This window comes from Tiliqua scincoides, chromosome 6 (assembly GCF_035046505.1).
Source record: "Tiliqua scincoides isolate rTilSci1 chromosome 6, rTilSci1.hap2, whole genome shotgun sequence".
NCBI lineage: Eukaryota > Metazoa > Chordata > Lepidosauria > Squamata > Scincidae > Tiliqua > Tiliqua scincoides.
In genome coordinates, this window is record NC_089826.1 from 81880766 (window position 1) to 81904560 (window position 23795).

A 23795-nucleotide genomic window follows, 5' to 3' on the forward strand; every position below is an offset into this window, starting at 1 on the left:
CAAGGCTTAGCACCAGCAGAGGGCAAGGGCTAGGGCACCCTAGGGTGCCTCCTTCCTCCGCCTTGGTGATAAGAGCCCTCTCAGTGCCTGCGCCGGGCTACAGAGGGTTAACCCCAAGCCAGGCACAGAGTGATGAGGGGGGCGGGGCTGGGAGAGGCGGAGTGGAACGTTCAGCGCAGTGGGCGGGGCCTCTTCGGCTGTGCGCGTGCGCAGTTCGGGATGAGGCGGAGTGGGACCAGAGCGGTGGGAGGAGCCAACTCGGCTTCGCGCATGTGCAGTTCGCGAACGGCCGGAAAAATCCCCTCTGCGTCAGGAGTGCCTCTCTTTGGCCTGCGGCATCTCTTTGTCAGCGACTTCCGCCCAGCAGCCACTTTTGCTTCCGGGGCGGGGCGGGGCCGGGAGGAGAGCGGCGGGGCGGGGCGTCGCTGCTCGGTTACCAGCCGCTGCGTGAGGCGCCGCTCTGCCCGCCGCCATGTCCGGCAGCGGCAGCGCCGTTGCCGCCTCCGCAGCAACAGCCACCGCGGCGGCCGCCTCCCCTCCGGCCCAGCCGCCTCCCCCTCCGCCACCCCCTCCGCCGCCTCCCCCGCCTCAGCCGCAGCCCCCGCCGCCGCCGCCCCCGGCCACATCCTCCGGCGCCCCCGCCGCGGAGCCCGAGCTGGTCTCGCTCATCCTCGGCCGCCTCAAGAGCCAGGGGCTCTTCGACCAGTTCCGACGGGACTGCCTGGCCGACGTCGACACCAAGGTGGCTTGGGGAAGGGGGCGTGGCTTGGGAACTGGGGGCGTGGCTGAGGCTGGGGGGAGCCAGCCAGGGGAGCCCAGGTGGGGTCCTGAGTGCAGCAGGTGATGTTCCTTTCAGGGCGGTGGGGGAGTCTTCCCTGCTGGCCCTGGCTGGGGGGCTGCCTTCAGCCCACTCCTGTGCAGGTTTTCTCAGGATTGAGCCCCATTCCAGGCAATGATTCTGACTTACTCCCTGCAGTGGCATAGCTGGAGGGGGGCAGAGTGCCCAGTCCGGTGGGGAGTCTCAGCAGGGCAGGCAAGTGGCCCCTCCCTTCGGAGCTATTCCTGGCGGGGGGAGCAAAATGGAAAAATAGGACCATACGGAATGGCTCCGAAAGAAGGGGCTCCCTGCAGGACAGGACGTTCTGCCACCCTCCAGCTATGTCACCAACTCCCAGGGAAGCACACTGAGGATTGCAGCTTCATAGCCCCTTCCCACGTGCATCCTAGGCAAGTCCACTTATAGTGTCCCATAATCAATGTGACTGATTTTCCCCCAGGTAAGTATTCATTGCAGCCTAAGTTAGCCAGGTCTTGAGTGTCTCTGAAAGGTGGAAATGCAGAAGGTGATGATTCGCGGGGGAGGAAAGAGTCTTCCCTGTTGAGTGGCTGCATGATTAGTTACCATCAGCCCAATCCTAGGCAAGTCTTGGGGGACTTACTTACTCCTTGGTAAGTATGCCTGGGATTGGAATTGCAGCCTAAGTTAGCTAGGTGTTCTGAGGTTCAGGTCCTGACTTTAAGAACAGCCCCAGTGGATCAGGCTATAGGCCCAGCTAGTTCAACTTCCTGTATCTCACAGCGGCCCACCAAATGCCCCAGGGAGCGCACCAAATAACAAGAGACCTGCATCCTGGTGCCCTCCCTTGCATTGACATTCTGACATAGCCCATTTCTAAAATCAGGAGATTGCACATATACATCATGGCTTGTAACCCATAATGGATTTTTTCTCCAGAAACTTGTCCAATCCCCTTTTAAAGGCATCCAGGCCAGATGCTGTCACCACATCCTGTGGCAAGGAGTTCCACAGACCAACCACATGCTGAGTAAAGAAATACTTTCTTTTGTCTGTCCTAACTCTCCCAACACCACCCCTGGTTCTGGTGTTATGTGAGAGTGTAAAGAGCATCTCTCTATCCACTTTATGCTTCCCATGCATGATTTTGTATGTCTCAATCATGTCACCCCTCAGGCATCTCTCTTCTAGGCTGAAGAGACCCAAATGCCATAACCTTTCCTCATAAGGAAGGTGCCCCAGCCCAGTAATCATCTTAGTCGCTCTCTTTTGCACCTTTTCCATTTCCACTATGTCCTTTTTGAGATGTGGTGACCAGAACTGGACACAATACTCCAGGTGTGGCCTTACCATTGATTTGTACAATGGTATTATAATATTAGCCGTTTTGTTCTCAATACCTTTTCTAATGATCCCAAGCATAGAATTGGCCTTCTTCACTGCCACCACACATTGGGCCAACACTTTCATCGAGCTGTCCACCACCACCCCAAGATCTCTCTCCTGATCTGTCACAGACAGCTCAGAACCCATTAGCCTATATGTGAAGTATTGATTTTTTGCCCCAATGTGCATGACTTTACACTTACTGACATTGAAACACATCTGCCATTTTGTTGCCCATTCTGCCAGTCTGGAGAGATCCTTCTGGAGCTCCTCACAATCACTTCTTCACCACTCAGAAAAGTTTGGTGTCATCTGCAAACTTAGCCACCTCGCTGCTCACCCCTGTCTCCAGGTCATTTATGAAGAGGTTGAAAAGCAACGGTCCCAGGACAGATCCTTGGGGCACACCGCTTTTCACTTCTCTCCATTGTGAAAATTGCCCATTGACACCCACTCTCTGTTTCCTGGTCTTCAACCAGGTCTCAGTCCAGGAAAGGACCTGCCCTCTAATTCCCTGACTGTGGAGTTTTTTCAGTAGCCTTTGGTGAGGCACCGTGTTGAACGCCTTCTGAAAATCCAAATATATATGTCCACGGGTTCTCCCGCATCTCCTGCAACTTTGGATGTTGAAGTAGAGTATTGGGGTAACATTCTGATGGAGAAGGGCCAGGACCCAGAATTTTATATTAGCATGAATAATGTCCCAGCGGGTCAGAGGGTAGAGCATTATGTTGTGTAATGGTTCAGCTGTGAAGCCTGATCAGTGCAGGCATGATTCCAATAATAAAAACACCCCAAGTTGAGTAATAAATAGCTGTCTCTGATTCTGTATACTGACCACAAAATTTGAGAAAGAGGCTTAGTCCTGAAGAGTCTAGAAAGTAGAGTCTACTTTCAGGTTAAGTAGAAGGCCTGGCAATTGTATTTGATAGGCTGCTGTCAAAGACATCAGAGCCCTTGCCAAGACTGGCCCTCCTGTCTCTCCACATATATGCTGCATTAATAACCTTTGATTTATTGGTCTAATAGTTGTACTGGGTTCTTCCATTTGACTGTGAATGGAGGCTCATTTGGTTGCTCCTCAATAAAAGGAACTCCGTCTTCTGTCCACATGCTATGTTGGAAGGAGGATAATCTAGAATTTTTCTTGTATCATCATTTTTGGTGTATGGAATTTTTTTTAATGGAGCAAGTCAGTCATTTTGACCCTCCTCCTGCAGTTGAAAATGAGTCAGCCCAGGCAGAGATTTATCACCACTGGGAGGACTATTGTAAGTTGTCTTGAGCCCAGATTTCGTACAGAAAGGGAGCTCAGGTGACAGTAACATGTGAAAGTGTTTTTGCTGCATTCTCAAACAGAAATTGGCTACCCTGACAGAAACTTTAGCAGTAAAACACTTGTACGCTGCTGCTTCACTGTGTGCTGCCTGCAGTGTTGGTGGTGCAGATAGTGTGGAATCTTTACTGCTGGTATAAATCACTGTTCCTGGAGAGCACTGGTACAAGTGCACTTTGCACAAACCCAGGTTGTTCCAACTGGCTGATGGGTCCTGCAGGTTGAACAAGGAAATGCACATTCGAGTGGTGTGCAAGAAGGGAGTTCCATAACAGTGCTGCCTCCTTGGAGAAGAAATTTTAGTGACTGGTTGTGGTGGGGTTGAATACAATTTTGTTCTCTTATATTGATGTGGCTAAAGAAGCTGGACTGGGAGATTCCTGGTTAATGCTTGCCTCTGCCATGAAGTTACTAGATGCCCTTGGGCAAGCTGCTGTCAGTGTCTTGGGGCACAATCTTCTCCACCTTTCCAGCGGCAGTGCACCCCAAGGTAAAAGAACAAACATTTCCTTACCTTGAGGAGGCTTCTGTAACAGCCTCCCCCACCCACCCACCTCAAGATGCAATGCACTTCCCTTTGGCACAACTTCATAAGTTGGATAGGATAGGATTGGTGCCTCAGTCTGTCCATCTCCCATCTGCAATATGGGGGTGAAAAATGACCTACCTTATGGGTCTGTTGTAAGATTAAAGTGATAAATCAAAATTGTAGCACTTTTTTGGAAGTGCTGCAGGATCAAATCTGTTTGATCTGACCTTTAGAGCTATTCATAATTGAAAAAGAATAAGGCAGTGATTCTTATAGACTTCACAAGTGGTACAAACTTCTTGTTTCAACAGACATTTGGCCTGGTTTAGCTGTGTCTTGATGGAACTTCCTTTGGAATGTCAGTTTGTTCTTTAAGCTGGCTGTTCTCTGTTTATTTTGACTTTTGTTTTTAGTTTTTTCTTGTCTTGCTATTATAACTATCCTACCTTCTTCCTCGTGATGGATGAAAAAGGTGGTATGTACATTATTTTTATTTATTTTTTCAAAACCCAGTTATCAAAGGAGTGTGGCCCTCAGCCCCACACCCATATAATGAAAGAAAGACCAGCATTACACAGTTATACTTAGTAGAGGAGATATGCTGGAGAGGAAGAGTGCATGGTCTCTCTGTGTGAGTCATGGTGGTAGGGGAAATGAGCAGAGCCAAAGGGTGGGTGATATTAGAATAGTATCAAATGTGCCTTTTTTATGAAGATGGCTCAGGTAAACAGAGAAGGGCATCCACTAAAATTGAGTGTCAGGAGAGTTAGAACAGACAAAAGAAAGTATTTCTTTGGCCTGCATGTAATTAATTTCTGAGACTCCTTGCCACAGGATGTGGTGATGGTGTCTTGTCTAGAAACCTTTAAAAGAGGATTGGACAGATTTCTGAAAAAAGTCCATCACAGGTTACAAGCCTTGATGGGTAAATGCAACCTCCTGATTCTTGGCTACCTCGGAATGCCAGATGCAAGGGAATTGCAAGAGGATGCACGTATCTTGTTGTCTTATGTGCTCCCTAAAGCATCTGGTGGGCCACTGTGAGATACAGGAAGCTGGACTTAGATGGGCTTTAGGTCTGATACAGCAGGGCTCTTCTAACATTCTTATGTGAGGACTTCTTAGAAAAGTCCTCTCTCTACCTGAGGCAAAAAGTACTGGGATGGATGGAGTAAGAAGGCATTATGTTGATTTTTATTTCTCCTTGTAACCATATGTTAAATGACTTTTTGTGGTAGTACCAAGGATTACCTTCAGGTGGTACCCAAGACAGCAGTAGTTCGATTAGAACTTGGTGCATAAACATGGTGCATAGATATGATTGAGTATATTTGGGAGAACCACCACCACCCCCCGCTTTTTGGCTACTATCTATTCAAAGCATGGTTTTTGTTGGATGGGAGGGGCGAGGGAAGGAAGGACATTTTTATACTGCCTTCTTCCAAGGAGTTCAGGATCATAAGTTACTTTTGTCCTTGCCTATTTTACAGGGCTGCTAAGTTTGTTCTAGCTTCTATAACCCCTTGGCTCTCCGGGTTGGGAGAGGCTTATTAAAGTAGAGATTCCCAAACTGGGACTTCATGAAGCCCCAGCCAGGGAAGTCCTGTCTCATTCCCTTTAAGGGTCGGAGGGAGGGTAAAGGCAGGAACGTGATCAATCACTCTGCTGTAGGGGGTAAAAGGTTTTTTTTAACACTCTTGTCAGGCAGTGCTGGCCTCCTTGGGGTTCAAGGAGCCTGCGGACCCCAAGCCTCCCAGCTTCTTAAAGGTGTTTTGACATGCAAACAGTGGTTTTCTTTTCCTATTAGACTGCTATCCCTTGGGTTTTTCTTGACCAACTTAACCATATTTATACAGAGCCAAGTTCCATTAATTTCAGTGGGATTTATTTACCAATATGTGTACTCAGGATTGCACCCCTGATGGAGCAGTTTTCTCAAGCAGACTTTGGCCAAGTTCTTATACTGTAAGTGGCTGTTCTTGATACTAGGACCTTAAAAAAGTCAACTTAGATGGCAGTGAACTGATGAGCATTTCTAAGCATTTTGCTAATTTTCACATACGCACTCCCTGAATTGTAAACGTAGAAGATGCATATCATAGAAGGTATATGCTTATTGAATGGCTCTCAGTTGTGTCCAGTAGGGTTGTTTAGAACTGTAAAGAGTCAATAAAGCAATTATTTCTTCAAGTGTGATAAAGATTTTACTCCACAGCCATATATAAGTGTTAAATTAACAAAAAATAATTACTTTTAAAAAACTCAGCATTGGTTTCAGTCTGGCTTCTGGCTTGCATTTGGAACTGAAACATCCTTGGTCACCCTGATGGATGACCTATACTAGTCAAAGTATTGGAAGAGTGCAGTCCTGCTAATTCTCTGGATCTTTCTTTGGTTTTCTACCATCAACTGAGATATCCTTTGGACAATCTGTTGGAAATGGGAATTGGGGGCCACAGTGCTTCGGTGGTTTCTGTACCTATCTGACATAGACTCCCCAGTCTCCGGAACTGCTTTCTCTGCAAGTTGGCATTTATATTGTCATATACTGCAGGGCTGTGTTCTGTTGTGTTTTTGTATTTCCTTTTAAATTGAAAGCTGCCTTGAGAGTCTTCTAGAATGATTGAAAGGCAAAGTGAAAAATAAAGACAGACCTTTGCTCTAAGGGGTTTTGCTGTTGTGGCCTGCCTTGCAAGGATCCATTGTCAAGATCACTAAGTATTGGGTCAAGTTACCCAAACTTTTGGGCATCTGGGAGAAAAAGTTTGATAGCTATTAAGTATTATTAGGATTTGGTCAGAGCATAAGGCACAAAGAACCCTTAGCTTATATTGACTAGAAGAGGGTATTGCGCTGTAGTCACTGATTTAGTCATGCCTTTTATGGGAAGATAAGCAACTGAGGCTGTAATTCTAAACTACTATTTCCCAACCTGGGGGAAATACCTGACTACCTTGGGCAGGCATTCACGTTTGCTTTTGGGATGCAATCCCCTTACAGAGGGTAGCGACCTGACCAAGGACTAGTGGGTGCTGTTAGTATGGCACTTCCGGGTTTTGCTGTCTCTGCTGCCAAACATGGATAAGTAAAAAAGGGTTTCTTTAACTTATCTATGTTCAGCGGCAGGAGCCGCGAAACCCAGAAGTGTCGTACTAACAGCACCTATGGGTCCCCAGATGGGTCAGTACTCCCTTTAAGAGGATAGCGCCTGACCGAAATTTGTGACCCGCTGGTCTTAACACAGGTACTAGCAAATGATCCCCATTTAACACAAGACTTACATTTGAGTGAACATATGTAGGATTGCACTATATGGTACTTGCCTTGTGCTTCTCTGTGTGGCAGGGAAGATTAAAAAAAACAGTATTGGGACTTTTCTCTCTCTTTTTAGGAGAAGGATGATCAGTATTATCGCCCTCCTTCACCTTCTTCATTGAGTCATTTTAAAATAATGACTCTTGGCATTTTGTTCTGTCTTGTGCATGCCACAGGTAGAAGCGTCACAAAGGATTTCTTGTTTTATTCCCCCTCTCTATTCAGCCTGCTTATCAGAATCTAAGACAGCGGGTGGACAACTTTGTTTCCAACCATCTAGCAACGCATACTTGGAGTCCTCACCTAAACAAGAACCAGCTGAGAAACAATATCAGACAACAAGTTCTCAAGTAAGTTCTCTTGATATTGGAGAGGTTGATCTGTGGTGGGTATATTGGAAGAAGCGCTGCCACCCATGCAAAGGGCATATGCCAGTGGTCCCGAAACTGGGCACCATGGAATGTCCCTGTCATCCCTCCTACTGGTTCTTCTGGGCGCGACCATCTTGGATTTTGTGAGATCCAAGATGGTGGAACCTGGCTGAGCTGGGGAGAAGAGACTGTGGGGGCACCGTTACCCTGATAAGTTTGGGGACTTCTGGCTTATGCTAACCCAGTGAAATTTCTGACTTTGCAATCAACAGAGTAGAAGATCAGGCAGCAAAAGCCAAAGATCTTCTTGTCAGCTCCTCTTAGTCTTTTTGGATCTGCCATCTGTTGAAGAGCACATTGTAATTTGTAATACTTGATTATAAGAATACTGGGATAGGACAGTGACTACAAATGTGAGCTATGAATTGGGAAGACCCTAATTCAGTCTTGTCTTTGCTATGAATTCAGTAGCTAGTATTGGCTTGCCCCCCCCCCCCACATCCTCAGCCCTCATCTGCAATATAGATAATTCTGGCCTTTCTTATAATTATGCTTCAAGATGATGAAAAATTTTTATGAACACATGAAATGTGTTATAATTTAATGATCGTTTTGACCATCCTCGTCTTCCTACTAGGAGTCTCTTGAATTCACACCTGACTCAATGTGAGGAACATACTGGACAAAAAGAGATTCCTTCTTTGTCATTTTCCTTTCAGATCTGGAATGTTGGAATCTGGAATTGACAGAATCATTTCTCAAGTTGTAGATCCAAAAATCAACCACATCTTCAGACCACAAGTGGAAAAGGCTGTCCATGAGTTCTTAGCCACATTAAATCACAAAGAGGAGGCCAGTCCTGGCCCAGCACCACCTGAGGAGAAACCAGATGCTCCGGTTACAATACAAGGTATTTTTTTCCCCATCGCCTCAGGCAAAAAACTCCTATTTTGGTTTGTTGGTGACCATTTCTGAAAATTCTCTGTTTGGTTATCCAAAATTTTCTATTGGATATGAAAATTGGATATTTCTTATTTGTTGAGTGCCCCCCAAAATTAAGCGCTGTACAGTACTCCTAAGAAAGCAACTTATGCCTAAACAAACCTGTATTACTTATACAAAATCATCAAGGTATATGACTTTTTACAGAGTTATATAAGGAAGGATAGATTCCTGCTTCAAAGAGTTTCCAGTCTGTCACAGTTCGAAAACAGCAAAAAGATTGGAGGAAAGGGTGAGGCGGTGATAACAAAGAATATGAGCAAATGCATTTATACTTGCTGGGGTGCTATTTCATTTGTGGGTGAAGGTGCTGAGGCAGAGTATGACTTATTGGATAGTATTGCCTCTCAAAAAATCGAGTGTTTGGGTCATTCAGTAACTTTGCTTGTTTACTAATGTATATTTTAAGGTAGATGCTAGGACAGTGGTTCTTTGGGAGATTTACTTCCAAAGTAAGTCTTTGCAGGGGAGGGGGGAGGGCAGTGATGCACTCCCCAGGATCACATCGCTAAGGGGGGCAAGGGAAGTGCTTTTGCTTACTGTGGACTTGGGCAAGTAGCAGGAGGTGCAGGGAACCCTGTGCAGAGCTCCCCAAGGCTTGGAATATTCAAAAATAGCAAATGCAAACCATTTCCTAACTGCATTTGCATACTGAAAGTGGTTTGCTCTTGCTATTTTTGAACATTTCTGAGGATTGCGTCACTGCCTCCCCCCTTCCCCTGCCCCTTAAAGGAATGCGGGGAGCTTTACACAAACTGGTGGGTTGTGACACACCAGTTTGAGAACCCCTGTACTAGGATATTCCCCAGAAATGTCAAATGTTTTTGTTATTAGTTGATACAGTGTTAGCTGGTTAATTTTCTTTTCTGGTTAATTAGTGTTAGCTAATTAATGAAATTAGGGGGATATTTACTGAAAGTATTTTGTGATCTTTGGTATTTGCTGACGTATCAGAATTTTCTGTTGGTTTTCTCTCGTCCCTTCAAATGCTTAAGAATTACTGGTAATAGTTGATGTTTCTCAATTTTCTGACACTATAACCAAAACACACTCTAAAGCAGGGGTGTCAAACATAAAACTCGGGGGCTGGATGCGGCCCACAGGAGCTTTTTATCCGGCCCTCAGGCTCTCAGCTGCTGAGCCATGCTGAGGTGTTACTGCTGAAAGGGTAGCCCACTTGAAAATTGAGCTCTCCCATATCTTGAATATGATCAAAATATTTATATTTTTCTCTTCTGTCATTTGCAGCTAATGAGTTCCCAAGTGAGAAAAAGTGCTTATTTTTGGTCATGACCTGCCTAAATGACATCACTTTCGGCCCTCAGCAGGCATTATGAATGCTATTCGGCCCTCTGTATGAAATGAGTTTGACACCCCTGCTCTAAAGGTTATCTTTAAGATTAAGGTGTCTCTTGAGGAAAGAACAATAAAGCTTAGATTTATTTCACTGTAGCTTAGATTGTTCGGGCTAATAGTCTGCTATTAAATAAAACGGTTGTTACCTAACTGTAGCATTTCACTGGACCATTTGAGATATTTGAGAGCTGATTTTTTTCCAGATTAGTCTGCATGGTGAATACTAATTTTTTTATCTGTTTCCCTTCCATGAAGGTGCTTCTGCTGCCATCCCAAATGCCAATGTAGCTAATGATGCAATGTCCATTTTGGAAACAATCACTTCTCTGAACCAAGAAGCCAGTGCAGCCAGGGCCTCAACAGAAGCCATCAATTCAAAAACTAATGACAGAGCTTCCAAAAAACTTCCATCTCAGCATAGCCTGGATAGCGGCACTGAGAGAGACCGAAATGTTGAAGATCTACCAGACGGAGAGAAGCCTCCCTGTAACTCTGCAGACGAAAACTCTGAAACAGGAGCAAACTCTGAAGATACAAATAACTTACTTTCTTCAAGTGAAGATGGAAAAACTGCATCAAAAGAAGCTAACAGTTTGGTTAATCCAAGCAAGGAAGCTGTGCAGGAAAGTGATGAGCAGAAAAGTAAACCGATGGACAGAAGTGAGAGAAAATCAGAAAGCTCAGAGAAAGGAGAGCGGAAGAAAGAGAAAAAAGAAAAGTCTGAAAAGAGGTTGGACCACTTGAGAGGGAGCAACGACAGTCTTAAAACCAGAGACGAAAAGGCAGCAAAGGACCGAGAGACAGAATCGATCAAAGCTGCTGCCCTGGAAAAGAACAGCAATAAACACAAAGCAAATGAAAGTACAAAAGAAGGTATACAAATCTTAAGTGGCCATACGAAATACAGATGGGAGAGAGTGATGGTACAGGGGAGGTAGGCTTGGAATTAAAAAAAAAATACTGTAGCTGAGTAGATAAATAACATTTTGTTACTAATGGGTACTTAGCATAGTAGGTTTTCCATCCTCTCCCTCTGGAAACACATTATGGTCACATTTTTAAGGGGCCAGAAGATTTGCTTACCTGTTGCATGCACTTTACACTCAAATTTGCATTATGAATATGTAACGTAGTTACAACTGTGATCAGAGTGTTTACTGAATATTATCAGAGGGTATTGTTAACCAAACAACATTTGGTTGAACATGTTGTTTTAGGTATTGTTGAAACCTAAAACAACAAATGTAATTCGGTACTCTGAGTATTGTGGTGCATTTTCTTTATCCAGCCATTCTTTTTGTTGCTTTTAAAGCATTTCCATTTTTTAATAATTTGACAGATTATAAAAATGTCCCTGCCCCCTTCCCAGCCTCTCTATCAAGATTGCTTCAACCCAGTTTGTATGTTCAACCCGGTCCCTGCCAGTTTTTACAAAGCACCTCAAAACTTATTTGATTTCATGTGCTTTTTTCAGTTGTGTGATGAGTGCATCTCTTTTTCCATTCTCTTATGGAGAATGCCTTCTGCTTATGCTTTCTGCTTCCTCCACCTTGTGAGTCTGCTTAAATTGCAGACCTATGAGTTGGGCTCTTCTTAAAATTTTTTATTCTGCTTTTTATAATTTATGAGCCAGGATATCAAGAACCATGCCCCATGCTCTGCTTGTGCACTGACGGTATCCTGCTCTCTTCCATTGTAGCCCTATGAAAGGTACTTCTGAAGATCAGGGGAGGCTCCAGAACATTTAATGTGGTGCAAGGGGCTGTAGCTGAAAAGAAAAATGGGCAAACATCTATCTGTGCACTAAAGCAGTTTTCTGCTCCTGTGTAGGATTCTTTAGACCAGTGGTTCCCAAACTGAACCATGGAAACCATCCAGGGAGCTACAGAATCCTTGCAAAAAACCTACCACCCTATACAATGTATAGCATTATAGCCTTAATGGCGAGCCATGACCAGTGGTCCAGTCAGAAAAGTTTGGGAACCGCTGCTTAAGACCCAGTTCCATGTTCTAAGAAACAGATTGAGTTCTGTTTTCATTTTTTTCTACTCTAGCTTTGGAGGAGTCGGACTTGGATGTACTCAGTGATATCACTGTTAGCTCTGTTCACACCAGTGATCTTTCCTCCTTTGAAGAAGAGAGCGAAGAAGAAGTTGCACTTTCTGATAGCACGGAAGAAGGAGAGATCATTTCTGATGGTAAAGCAGCAATCCTAAGCAAGCACTGTATTTATCTAATTGGGGAAAAAACAGAATGTTAAAATATTTTTATTTAATAGAATGTATGCAGTTTTGATACTGTGAATAGTTGTGCATTACTTGGGCCCAGTGCAGATGTACATGTTATGTAGGACTTGGAGATCAAGCTCACAGGTACCCTTACATCTCATGCATCAATTATCCCCAGTCCCTCAACAAAGGCCAGCATTCCATGAGACTGCTAGCCCTTCAGGTTAAAATGAACCTAGATATAAACCCATTTCAACAGCCAGATAAAGCAGAGTTTTCAGACTGAGTTCAAGAAGGTATCTGGGCAACAGTCACATATGCTACTGAACCCGCAAAGGTGGAAGAGGAGAATCCATATGTGAGAGGGAAGACCATGCTGCACCCCAGTGGTAACGCAGAATGTCTGCACTGGATGTTAGGCTGTAATCCTGTGCATGTTTATTTGGGATTAAGCTCCATTGAACACTGTGGAAATTCCAAGTAAGCAACCATAGGATTATATTGCTAGTCAATTATCCCTGTTGCCTTCTTGACCATTGAATTATACTGGTACTGCTGGAGTATATTATATTAGTGGAATACGACTGTCATAAATAGAATTTCTTAATTGGGTCATGTCTTTTTCTAAACCCAAATTCATCACCTAAGGATTCTATCCAAGACCTGTTGCAGTAGCAGTGATGGTTAAACTTATTTCTGTTTGTAACTCGAACATGTTCTGTGACATTTGGGTAAAGACTACTGTGTGGTAAGAAAAAACAAAAAAGGTGTTTTAAAAGAAACTCAGATATGCACAACTCTTTCTCTGGATACTGAGCTAAACAAATGCATCGGTAAAGCAGCTACCACATTTTCCAGACTCACAAAGAGTCTGGTCCTACAAGAAGCTGACGGAACATACCAAGATCCAGGTCTACAGAGCTTGCGTCCTGAGTACGCTTCTGTACTGCAGCGAGTCATGGACTCTTCACTCACAACAGGGAGAGGAAACTGGAAGCTTTCCACATGCGCTGCGACGCATCCTCGGCATCACCTGGCAGTACAAAGTTCCAAACATAGTCCTGGAACAAGCTGGAATCCCCAGCATGTATGCACTGCTGAAAAAGAGACGCCTGCGTTGGCTTGGTCATGTCGTGAGATTGGGCGATGGTCGGATCCCAAAGGATCTCTTCTATGGAGAACTTGTGCAGGGAGAGCGCCCTACAGGTAGACCACAGCTGCGCTACAAGGATATCTGCAAGTGGGATCTGAAAGCCTTAGGAATGAACCTCAACAGATGGGAAACTTTGGCCTCTGAGCATGCTGCTTGGAGGCAGGCTGTGCAGCATGGCCTTTCCCAGTTTGAAGAGACACTTTGGCAACAGACTGAGGCAAAGAGCCAAAGCAGGAAGGCCCATAGCCAGGGACACAGACCAGGGACACGCTATACTTGCTCCTAATGTGGAAGGGATTGTCACTCCTGAAACGGCCTTCTCAACCACACTGGACGCTGTGCCAAAACCACCATTCAGAGCGTAATACCATAGTCTTTTGAAACTGAAGGTTGCCAACAACAGGTTGCCAACATTTAATTTTTAATCTATGTTCAGAGGGAAAATACCAAGTGTGGGTTCAATAAAATCCTCTGTTTGCACTTGAACAGTGTTGCTGATTTTTTTCCCCTCTCCAGCTAAGTCCTTCATTTTACTTGGTGGGGGGGGGCCCCTCTGGATAGGCGCTCAGTGTCAGCAGGAGAGACACCCTGGGTGACAGCGTGAAGTGGAAGAAGAAGCCAACACGATCTGGGATGCTCTGCCTGGTCCTCTGGAACCTGATCTAAATTTGAATTAATGTAACCTTTCTTCTAAATTGCCTTCATTGTCTCAACATTTCTTTAGATGAAGAGGAGGAGATTAAAACAAAACCAGAGGCTGGAGAGCCTAACGATAAAAAAACGAAACCTGGCCGACATGCTTATGTTCACAAGCCTTACCTTTACTCCAAGTATTATAGCGATTCTGACGATGAACGGACTGTAGAACAGCGCCGTCAATCTGTTGTAAGTTCCTGTTTCCCTTCTCGGGGGGCAATGCCTGTTCATCTCCAGCACCAGCTGTCCTTTGATCCCACAGTGGATGCATTTCATACATTCAGTTTGGGGAACTCCTGACTTACCAAGTTGCCAACATTTGGTTTTTTGGTTTTTTTTTTGTTCCTTAGAACATCGATTCTAGGGAGATAGTCACAGATAAAGAATTAAGTTTATGCATATTGGCTGCTACCCAGTGGTTAGTTGCCATCTAGGCAGTCAGATTTCTCTGTTATTGCTGTGAAACCATTTGCAAACATATATCCTTTAGTTCTATTAGTGGTCTGAGGGCCCCATTACACGTGAGCTTCCCTGACCTGATTTGCCTTTCTAGGGAACTAGGAGTGCAGCAGGAGGGAATTTCCTTCTGCTGCTGCCTAACATGATCAGCAGTGCTGGCTCTTACAATATCCCCAAACCCTTAACGCAGTGGTTCCCAATTTGGGGGGGGGGATGCTACCCCCTTGGTAGTGACCCGATCAGGGATGTGTAGATACTGCACTTCTGAGTTTCACTGCTGTTGCCACACACACAAGAAAAAACATTTTTAACTTACATGTGTGCACTGGCAGCAAAACCTGGAAGTGCTGCGGCACCTATGGGTCCCTGGTTGGGTTGGTAGCATCCCAAACAAAACATGCATCCCTGCCCTGGTCATGACCCCCAAGTTGGGAAACACTGCCTTAAGAGGTAGGAGGAGAGGCCAAGGATTTTAGTTGAGGTCAGTGTCTCCTCTTTGTTTTTAGACCCATTCTATAATTCTATTTTGTCTTTATCTTGTCTTTTGATATTCAGGCTAAAGAAAAAGAAGAGAGGCTCTTAAGGAGACGACTTAACAGAGAAAAACTTGAGGAAAAGCGGAAACAGAAAGCTGCAGAAAAAACAAAGGCTGTAAAAGTTGGAAAGAAAGGTACTGAGAGCTTTAGTATGGACATATGTCTGTATGTCTGTAAACTTAGTTGCCTTTTTGAAAAAAGTTTAAAACCTAGTTTAGTCATCTGTAAGCAGTTTTATATTTGTAACTAAAAGAATGATATCTTTAAAGTTTTTTACTTTAAAGATTTTTACTATGTCATTTTAGGCAAAAACAGTCAGAATGTGGAAAAGTCTTCAGCCAAAGGCCTTGAACCAAAAGCTGGTGGTGCCAGCATTAAGGAGGTGCTTAAAGAACAAAGGTTTTTTGAAAAGAAGGTGGCCCTAAGCAGGAAAAGAAAAAGAGAGTCCAGGTATTTATTCAAATTTTCCCTTCAAGAAAATAAATCCCATGTATTTTTTTTCATTTTAAAAAGGTCATTTCACTCTTTCCGGGTTTACAGATCTGGATTACAATGACTAGGGAAAGTTGTTGCTGTTTGAAAGAGGCAAAATCTAGACTAATATTATTCTTAACATCAATCTGAGCAGGGTCTGCAGCCAGCAGCGGAGCACACCTTGTGGCTTTGCAAATGCCATTGTAATGGAGATTATTGCCGCACGCTTCCAGGCCGACGGCAGGTAGCACCCTGTGTGCTGCAGCAACTGAGAGAGCCGTTGCTGGTCCAGGTGCATTGGCGGCGGGGGGGGGCATTTTGTGGGCAGGGGCATTTCTGGGCAGACCATGGGGAAGGGCGGGAGGCATGTCAGAAGTGAGAGGGGGGATATCCCGGAACAGGCAACCTATGCTAGGATGCTACTCCTTCCAGAACCACCCAGCACACCCCTTTCTCTCCTTGAACTTACACCATGTACAGTACAGTATATAGCTGGGCAGGTCCAAGGAAACCCATAGGTGATAGAAGAGGGGTAAGGGAGAATATTTTCCCTTGCTTCTCCCAAGCCTCCTCATCGACCCACCCACCCCCACCTTAGCATGCAGCGCTGCCTGTTTTGGCATGCCTGCTTGCAATGCCGGGGGGGGGGGATAGAGTTGAGCTCTTGTCGTCTTAAGATCATTGGAAGAGAGTGCTTAAAATACTTTGTTTCAATTACCATCTCCTTTTTCTTACTCTATTTCAGACACAGTGAAGAAGGCAGGAAGAAAGAAAAGAAACAGTCTGAGGAGGATCTCGTGGAACCTCAAAAGATAAATGAAGTGTGTTTCTGTTTTATAAAGCAATAGTTTATAACATTTAAAAGTCATTAGTTGATCTCATGCCTTTTTAAAATTCAGATATATGGACTTTGACTGATGATGTATTACACGTCATTCCATATTACAAAATTAGCTTTTGCAAATTTAGCAGTATTGGTTTTTGTGGGTTTTTTTAGTTAAAGCCACTAATAAAGGAAAGTTTGGAGGCTCTCAAGATCCTCCAAATCCTCCAAATCCTACTGAATTCCCTGTGTTTGGATAGAAATCTTCACTAAATGAAATGATCAATCATCTGACACAATAGCATCTTGAATTTTTTCCACTGCTTTGAATTCTTAAATTCCCATTAATTCCAAAGCAACTGGTTTCCTAACCCATATTTTGTACTCATTTTGTTCATAAAACACAAAGTTGCCCCATACTGACTTGTAAGTCACATGAATGCTTGTTCTACCTGTGTGGAAGAAGAAATGTATTCTTAGGTTGAGTGGCTATGCAGCTGATTTTTTAAAAAATAGCAATTAGAGCAGTGAATATGGGTTTTGTCATGGTATGGGTGAAACTAGCAGTGTTAGCATCAAGGACTTGTCTAACATCTGCTACATTTTCTTGCAGAGTGGTGAAAAGCCCTCCTCAAAAGAAGTGAAAGCTACCCAAGGCAAGAACGAAGCAAGCAAACTCGTTAGAAGACTTTCGGAAACTGTGCATTCAACTGATGAAAACAGAAGTGATCCTCGAATCGAAAAAGAACACAAAAGGAAAACATCTGTCTCTCCTCAGATGGAGGGGGCACACCAAGACACTGAACCTCGGGATCCCAAGGGTCAGTCTGACAGAACAGAGGCCAGCCCCGAAGAACCTCAGAAGCAGAAAAATACACTTAAAAATGAAAAGCATATAAAAAAGGATGATTTGGACACCCAGAATTCTAGAAGTGTACCCAAGAAAGAGGGGAGGTCATCCAAAGACAAAAATGAAAAAGAGAGAACTCTTTCTGAAGATAAATCATTAACAAAGCACAAGTCTAAAAGTGATAGCGTTCATAAAACAAGTGATGAGGCAGACAGTGTTCCATCTGAGAGAGGCCTGAAAGGTGAGGATAACATACAGAAACATGGCCAGCCAGCAAAATCTTTGTCAGATGATAAAACTGAAAAGAAGAATAAACACAGAAGTGAAAGGAAAGCCTCAGTAAGCAACAAAGATGTGAAAAATGTCTCTGAGCATGTTTCCAAAAATGAAGACGGCACACGTAAAGAGAACAACAGAAAAGACAAACAGCTTTCCACAGAAAAATCAAGAGCGGAACACAAGTCCAAAAGGTCATCCAGTGACTCTCGACCTCCGAAAGAGTCTCAGAGTGCATCAAAGCAGCATAGTTCTGCCACATCAAGGAGGAGTGAAAGTTATGCAGAAGACAGACATGATGCCGAATCGACCAGCTCGGATAACAATTTGAGACAGGGTGATAGTATTCACAAAGACAAGCGAAGATCAAAGAGTGCCCTTGAAGAAAGATCCTTCTTGAAGTCCAAATCCAAGAGCCACACCAAACAAGCCAAAGTACCTGAAACTGAATTGCAAGAAAGTTCTTCCAGGCAGGAACCTGAGCAGAAATTGGACAAGGACAGGAATGTGGAAGAGAGTGACCCAGACAAGCTGAGCAAATCCAAAACGGAAAGGAAAGTGTTGGATGAAAATTCTTCAGAATTGGAGCTAGAAAGTGGAGCACACGTAATCAGTAGTTCACAGAAAGATCCTAGCCACAGAGTTAAGTTGCAGTCTGTTGAAAAATCTACTCTAAAAGAGAAGACTAAAAGTGATAAAGATATCAGCAGTTCCAGGCTAGAAAGGAAACTTTCAGCAGAAGGTCACAAAAACAGAAGTTTGAAGCATAGTGGTAAGGAAGTGAGAAAGAGAGAGGAAGACAATAAACCAGAGGACAAAGGTAGTAAAGAAATAGACGGTCGTGCAAAAGTGCCTGAAAATGATCTATCCAAGGATAAAAAGTCTAGTAAAAGGTTAGCTGGTGAAAACAGAAGGGGAGGTTCCTCAACCCAAGAAGTGGATGTAGGCGAAGAAAAAGCAACAGCAACCTCATCTGTTTCCAGCCCTTCTCCAGCCCTTCAGAAGCCAGTTCGTGGCCGCACATCACATTCTGAACAGAGCCAAGAGCCAATGGATACCGAGTTGGAGCAAAGGCTCAGTAGTACTCATCAGATATCTCGAGCTGAAGAAGAAAGCAATAATAATTCACAACAAGAAATTAAATTTAAAAATACTGTCATAGACCAAACACACCATGATTCAGAGTGTGAGGATATATCTGAGCATTCCAAAGAAACCTCATCAGAATCTTCCCTTTCACGTATAGGTAACCCTGAACAAAAGGTTGGGTCTGTTCCCACCAAGGAAGTGGGTGTGCCAAGTGATGCATTCAAAGGAGCTTTGAAGGAGGTGAAACCCCTTGAGCAGGAACCAGATCCTGCGATCTCCAGTAATGAGACCAGTGACAGAATGTTGCTCCCTGCTTCTCATAAGGATGAAAAACTGAGATTCCAAAAAATGACTGAAGATTCTCAAACACCAAAGAATCTTAAAGATATAATTGGTCCAACTGAAGAAAGCAGTTCTCCAACAAATAGCTCCTCCAGAGAAGATGCTGTCCACAAAAAATACTTAGATACACAGTTAGCAGAAGTCTCAGACCCTTTGTTTGATGTGCCTGAAGAGGAATCTTTGAATAGGGCTTGTGTTAAAGATGTAATTTCAGACAGTCAAATGATACCTGCTGTTGACATGGATCATCATGCTAGCATTGTACTGAGCAGTAACGTAAAAGATGGTGAGATCGCTGACCTTGATATTACAGACAACAGCAGCGAGGTGCGTGTAAGCTGTAATCCAGCAGCAGAGAAGAACATAAGTGCTTCAGCATTTGTTCAGGAAGGTAGCATGCTAGGAAAAGTTAAAAGGGACAGCACTGTGCAGAATGAAAGTCGGACTGGCCCAGCATTGTTTAAAGATGAGAGTGCAAACACAACGGCCTTAACCAGCTTGGAGAAAGATGAAAGAGAACATGTAAAGGAGAATTCTTTTGTAAAACAAAGCCAAGGTGTTATAGAAGGTAAAGACCAAATGAAGGAGAATCATGGTACCAGTGCTCTAATAAAATCCTCCTCAGGTTCTGTACCCATCCCTGTTCCAGAAGAAATAAGTCAAGCTTCTGCAAGGGTCTGCAAAGGAGGAGGACATGGTGATGCAGGAAGAGTTATTGAAGATAAAAATGAAAGCAGTGTAGTAGGCAGCACCATAGAAGGCAGTAAATGTGGTGATATCCACAGCAGACTGGAGGCTGCTGATGCGATTGTCATAGGAACGAGCACAGAGAGAAGCACTGGGAACAGCAGCACAGCCACTAGTAGTGAAGAAGGCCTAGGCAAAGAGAGCACATCCTCACATTTGCAAAGAGAAGGTGATGCCATTATAACTTGTTCAGAAGAAAAAAGTGGGTCTGTTTTGAGCTGGGCAAGTATAGAAGCAGATGAAGGGTTCACTGTGGGCACTTGGGCCAACAGTAAGGAAGGTCCAAGCTTTGCAAAGGAAAAGTGCTTCAGGAAATGCTCTGTGACAGCAGCTGAACCTAGTGGCAGCGTCACTGAAGGTCTTGCAGCCTGCGAAAGCTCCCTGACCAGCACAAAGGAGGGGGAAAGTGGCGAAGGCCTTGGGAATGACGTAGAACACAGCAGCAAACCGTTAACTGATGACAGTGGAGAAGAGCCGGAGCAAAGGATAAACAGCATGGAAACGGAAGAGAAAGATGATGCGGTAACCAGTGCTGGCTCCGAAGAGAGGTGTCTGGCTTCCACCTATGATGGTACAGACAACTTTGGCAGTGCTGCTACTTGCATTGGTGAAATGGACAGCGATGGTGCCGTAACCAGCGCAGGCACGGACACTCAAGATGAACCTACGAATGCAACCGTCAACGAATTCCAGAGTAATGCAACTGGAGCCGAGCAGCTTAAAGCAGCTGAGGGTGCTGTGACTTGCACAGGTGTGGAAAGAGGAGATGTTGGCTTTGCCATCTGTTTGGTGTCCGGTACAGACTTGCAAGAAGAAAGCGCCGTCACTGGAGCGTGCGCCGAAGTAGTAACCAACAATATAGCAGCAGGACCACGCGCTGACAAAAGCGAAGATGTGGTGAATGGCGAGAGTGCCGTCACCAGCACAGGCATAACAGCGGAAGATGACCCTGAAGTCGCTGCTGTGTGTGCTGGCCTGGAGGACAGCAATGAAGGCTTTGTAGTTTCTTTAGATGTGCAGGGAAAATACGAGCATACCACAGACAGCACGGAAGCCAGAGTGGAAACCAACGTCACTGAAGTAAGCCGCGGTTCCAGCGATGATGAAGGTTTTGTGACCAGCACTGGTGCCAAAGAAGATGATGAAGAAGCTGAAAACTTCGTCACTAGTACTGGAACAGGCAATGAAGAAACTGAACATCCTTTGGCCTGTACAGGAACAGAAGAAGGTGGAAGGGCGGTGGTTTGCGAGGGAGCTGCAGAAAGTGGTAGTTCTTCTGTCTGCCTCGCTGCAGGCCATCTTGGAGCAGTGCCTAGTGAGCTTGCCATCAGCATGGATAAAGGGACTGTTGACAGCATGACAGGCTTGGAGAAAGAACCTAAGCATGATGATACCCTCAGCAGCTCAAAGGGGGTGGTTGAAAGCAGCACTGCTAGTGTTGATACAGGCAGTGAAAATGTTACAGCTTTCACTGCAAGAAAAGAGGAAGAATCCACAACTTCTGAGAAATCTGAGTGTAGCATGATGAACGCCACCTCACAGCAAAGCTCAGGTCAGCTCTCTGCCGTGAAGGCGAAGAGTGAAGATGCCACCTCTTACTTAGACAGTAGGAATTGTGAAGACATATTGATTAGGACAGTTTCAAAAGAAGTAGCCATGTCATCAGCTAATGAAGATGATAAAGGGGAGATGATCTCTACAAGTGTGGTAAAACTTACATCTGCGCATGGTTCTGACAAGGACATCGGACAAACATTGCTACTTGTAAGAACAGTTGAAGACTTTGAGGAGACCACAAGTCCAGTGGATGCAGAAGACTTTGAGGCACCTATGCCCAGTACTGCTGTAGAATATCCAAATCAAGATGGAGTAGCTGATGTTAAACCAAACAAGGTTTCCACAAGTATTTTGGAAGAATTTGAGGCCCCTATGCCAAGCGCAGCAATGGAAGAGGGCAAGAGTTTATTTGCAACTGTAAGAGCTATTGAAATGACCTCCGAAACATATGCCTCTCCTATGCCCAGTGCAACCACTGGAGGACCTGAGGAAAGCCATACAGCAGCTTGTAACAAAGAGGAAAGAGATGAGTGCACTGTGATTTCCACAAGCAGAATTGAAGAGCCGGATGTGCCCATTGCCCAGGAGGGCACTGGAGATCCTGTTTCACACTTTGCCTTGAGACCAGAGCAAACGGCTGATGCAGGTGTGATCTCGACAAGCACAGCAGAACATTTTGAAGCTTCTATATCTCCCGCAGTCACACAGAAGGTTAGTCAGGTTTCTGTTGCTAGAATGGAAGGAAGATTTGAGACCTCTGCTATCTCTACAAGCACAGCTGAAGGATACACCCAAGGCATCCTTGGTATGCTGGTGCCAGTGGACAACCCATCAAAAGATGAAGGTGCTGCAGTCTGCACAAATGCGGCTGAGGAAGGCAAGGCTCAGGAAGCCGCAGACCAAGAATTTGGGTTAGCGATTCAAAGCACAGAAGAAATCAAACAAAGTTCTACAACTTTTGCTGGGAAGGAGGGGAAGTGTGAGGCTCTTGGCCTCACCCTTTCCAGCAGCAAACCTGATGAGCAGTCGGTTGCCTTAAGCACAGATAAACCAGAAGCAAAGACCTCTGCTGGGACAGTGGAAGAATGCGACAGTGTCTCTGCTATTGTTGACTCGGAGGGAATGCTGCTTACGATTGCAAGTGTGGCGGATGAAAGGAGTACTGCCCAATGTGTCGAAGCGGTGGACTGCACCCTCTCTTCAGCCCCAGAAGAAAGCAGTCATTCGGTTGAGCTTGATACCGAGAGTCTGCCAAATGCCCTTGGGTTCCTCCTGAAGAGTTTGGAGGGGAAGTCAGCACCACCTGAAACCAGGGATGAGGCTGAAAGAACAGAAATGCCAACAAATGCAGTGAGAGCTGCGAGTGAGGGGGAAGACCGCTCCGCAGAAACACATTTGGGCTCACCTGTCAGTGAAGGATCATTGCCTGAACCTTGTAGGCATGTAAATAAAGCTAAAGAGGGGGGGCAACGGAATGAAGCTGCATCAAGTCTGCCTGTAATGCCCCTGGAACAAGAAAGAGGGGGTGAGAGTTCAGCAATTGACTCTATTAATCATGCACCAGTATTTAAAACGGATCTTTCTGAAACAAGAGACCTCCCTAACCAGAAAAGTGGGACTTCTTTAGTTTCGGAACTGGGAAGCAGTTCTCAGGATGGAGGAACAGATCTGCATGGGAAATGTGGCTTGACTGACACGGAGGCTGAAGTGAATGATCATCATGAGCCTGAGGCTTCCTCTCAAAGCAGTGCAGCACAGGACTTGGGTGAGGTTTCCTGAGTGTGTTCTTTATTTCAGTGTTGTACGATTCCAGAAACAAATCGTATGAATCTCTTGGGTTTTTTTAAATGTTGGAACCGGTTAATGTAAATGAACACAGCGCAGTCCAAGGCATGTTTGCTTAAACGCAAGTTCCAGTGTAACCAGTGAGGGTTACTGCCTTGTGTGTTTAGGTCTGTCACCCCAAGTATATTGGGTTTCAAGGTTAGCATAACACTGGGGTGTTGATGTTAGCATTTAACACAGCGACCAGCATGAAAACCTGAATTGCTACAGTATGAACCAATACAAGGAATCCAGGCCTTACAAAATGCAGGTACAGGCATGCCCCTTTATCCACGGGGGTTCTGTTCTGGAAACCCCCCCCCCCGTGGGTACCTGGAACCGTGGATATGGGTGAACGTCCAGTCCCATGGGGCTGCTCCCCCAGAGGTGAAGGGAGCTCTACTCACCTCCAGAAGGGCCTCTGAGCTCAGCAGAGACCAGAGAGTTCCTCCAGGGCTTCCCCAGGCCTCCCATAAGCATTAAAAACATCACTTCCAGTTTATTTGTGAAACTGGAAGCAGCGTTTTTTTGCTTTAGAGCTCAGCCTGAGTTTGGCAGAGGCCAGGGACCTCTGTCCATGACCTCTGCTGAGCTCAGAGGTCCCTCTGGAGGCAAGGAAAGTGGAGCTCCCCTTGCCTCTGGAGAGGTTG

General features: G+C 45.0%; 1 protein-coding gene across 1 annotated transcript in view; it reads left to right on the forward strand.

Moving 5' to 3' along the window:
• Nucleotides 1-471: 471 nt before the first annotated feature.
• The window catches only part of BOD1L1 (biorientation of chromosomes in cell division 1 like 1), a 43056-nt gene continuing 19732 nt past the window's right edge, over nt 472-23795 (forward strand). The window contains exons 1-10 of the mRNA XM_066631887.1: nt 472-742; nt 7588-7712; nt 8453-8643; nt 10347-10964; nt 12146-12289; nt 14197-14357; nt 15183-15297; nt 15469-15613; nt 16383-16458; nt 17074-23086. Of these exons, the coding sequence (XP_066487984.1) occupies nt 473-742; nt 7588-7712; nt 8453-8643; nt 10347-10964; nt 12146-12289; nt 14197-14357; nt 15183-15297; nt 15469-15613; nt 16383-16458; nt 17074-23086 (7858 nt within the window). The 5' untranslated portion in view covers nt 472. The remainder of the gene's footprint in view (nt 743-7587; nt 7713-8452; nt 8644-10346; nt 10965-12145; nt 12290-14196; nt 14358-15182; nt 15298-15468; nt 15614-16382; nt 16459-17073; nt 23087-23795) is intronic.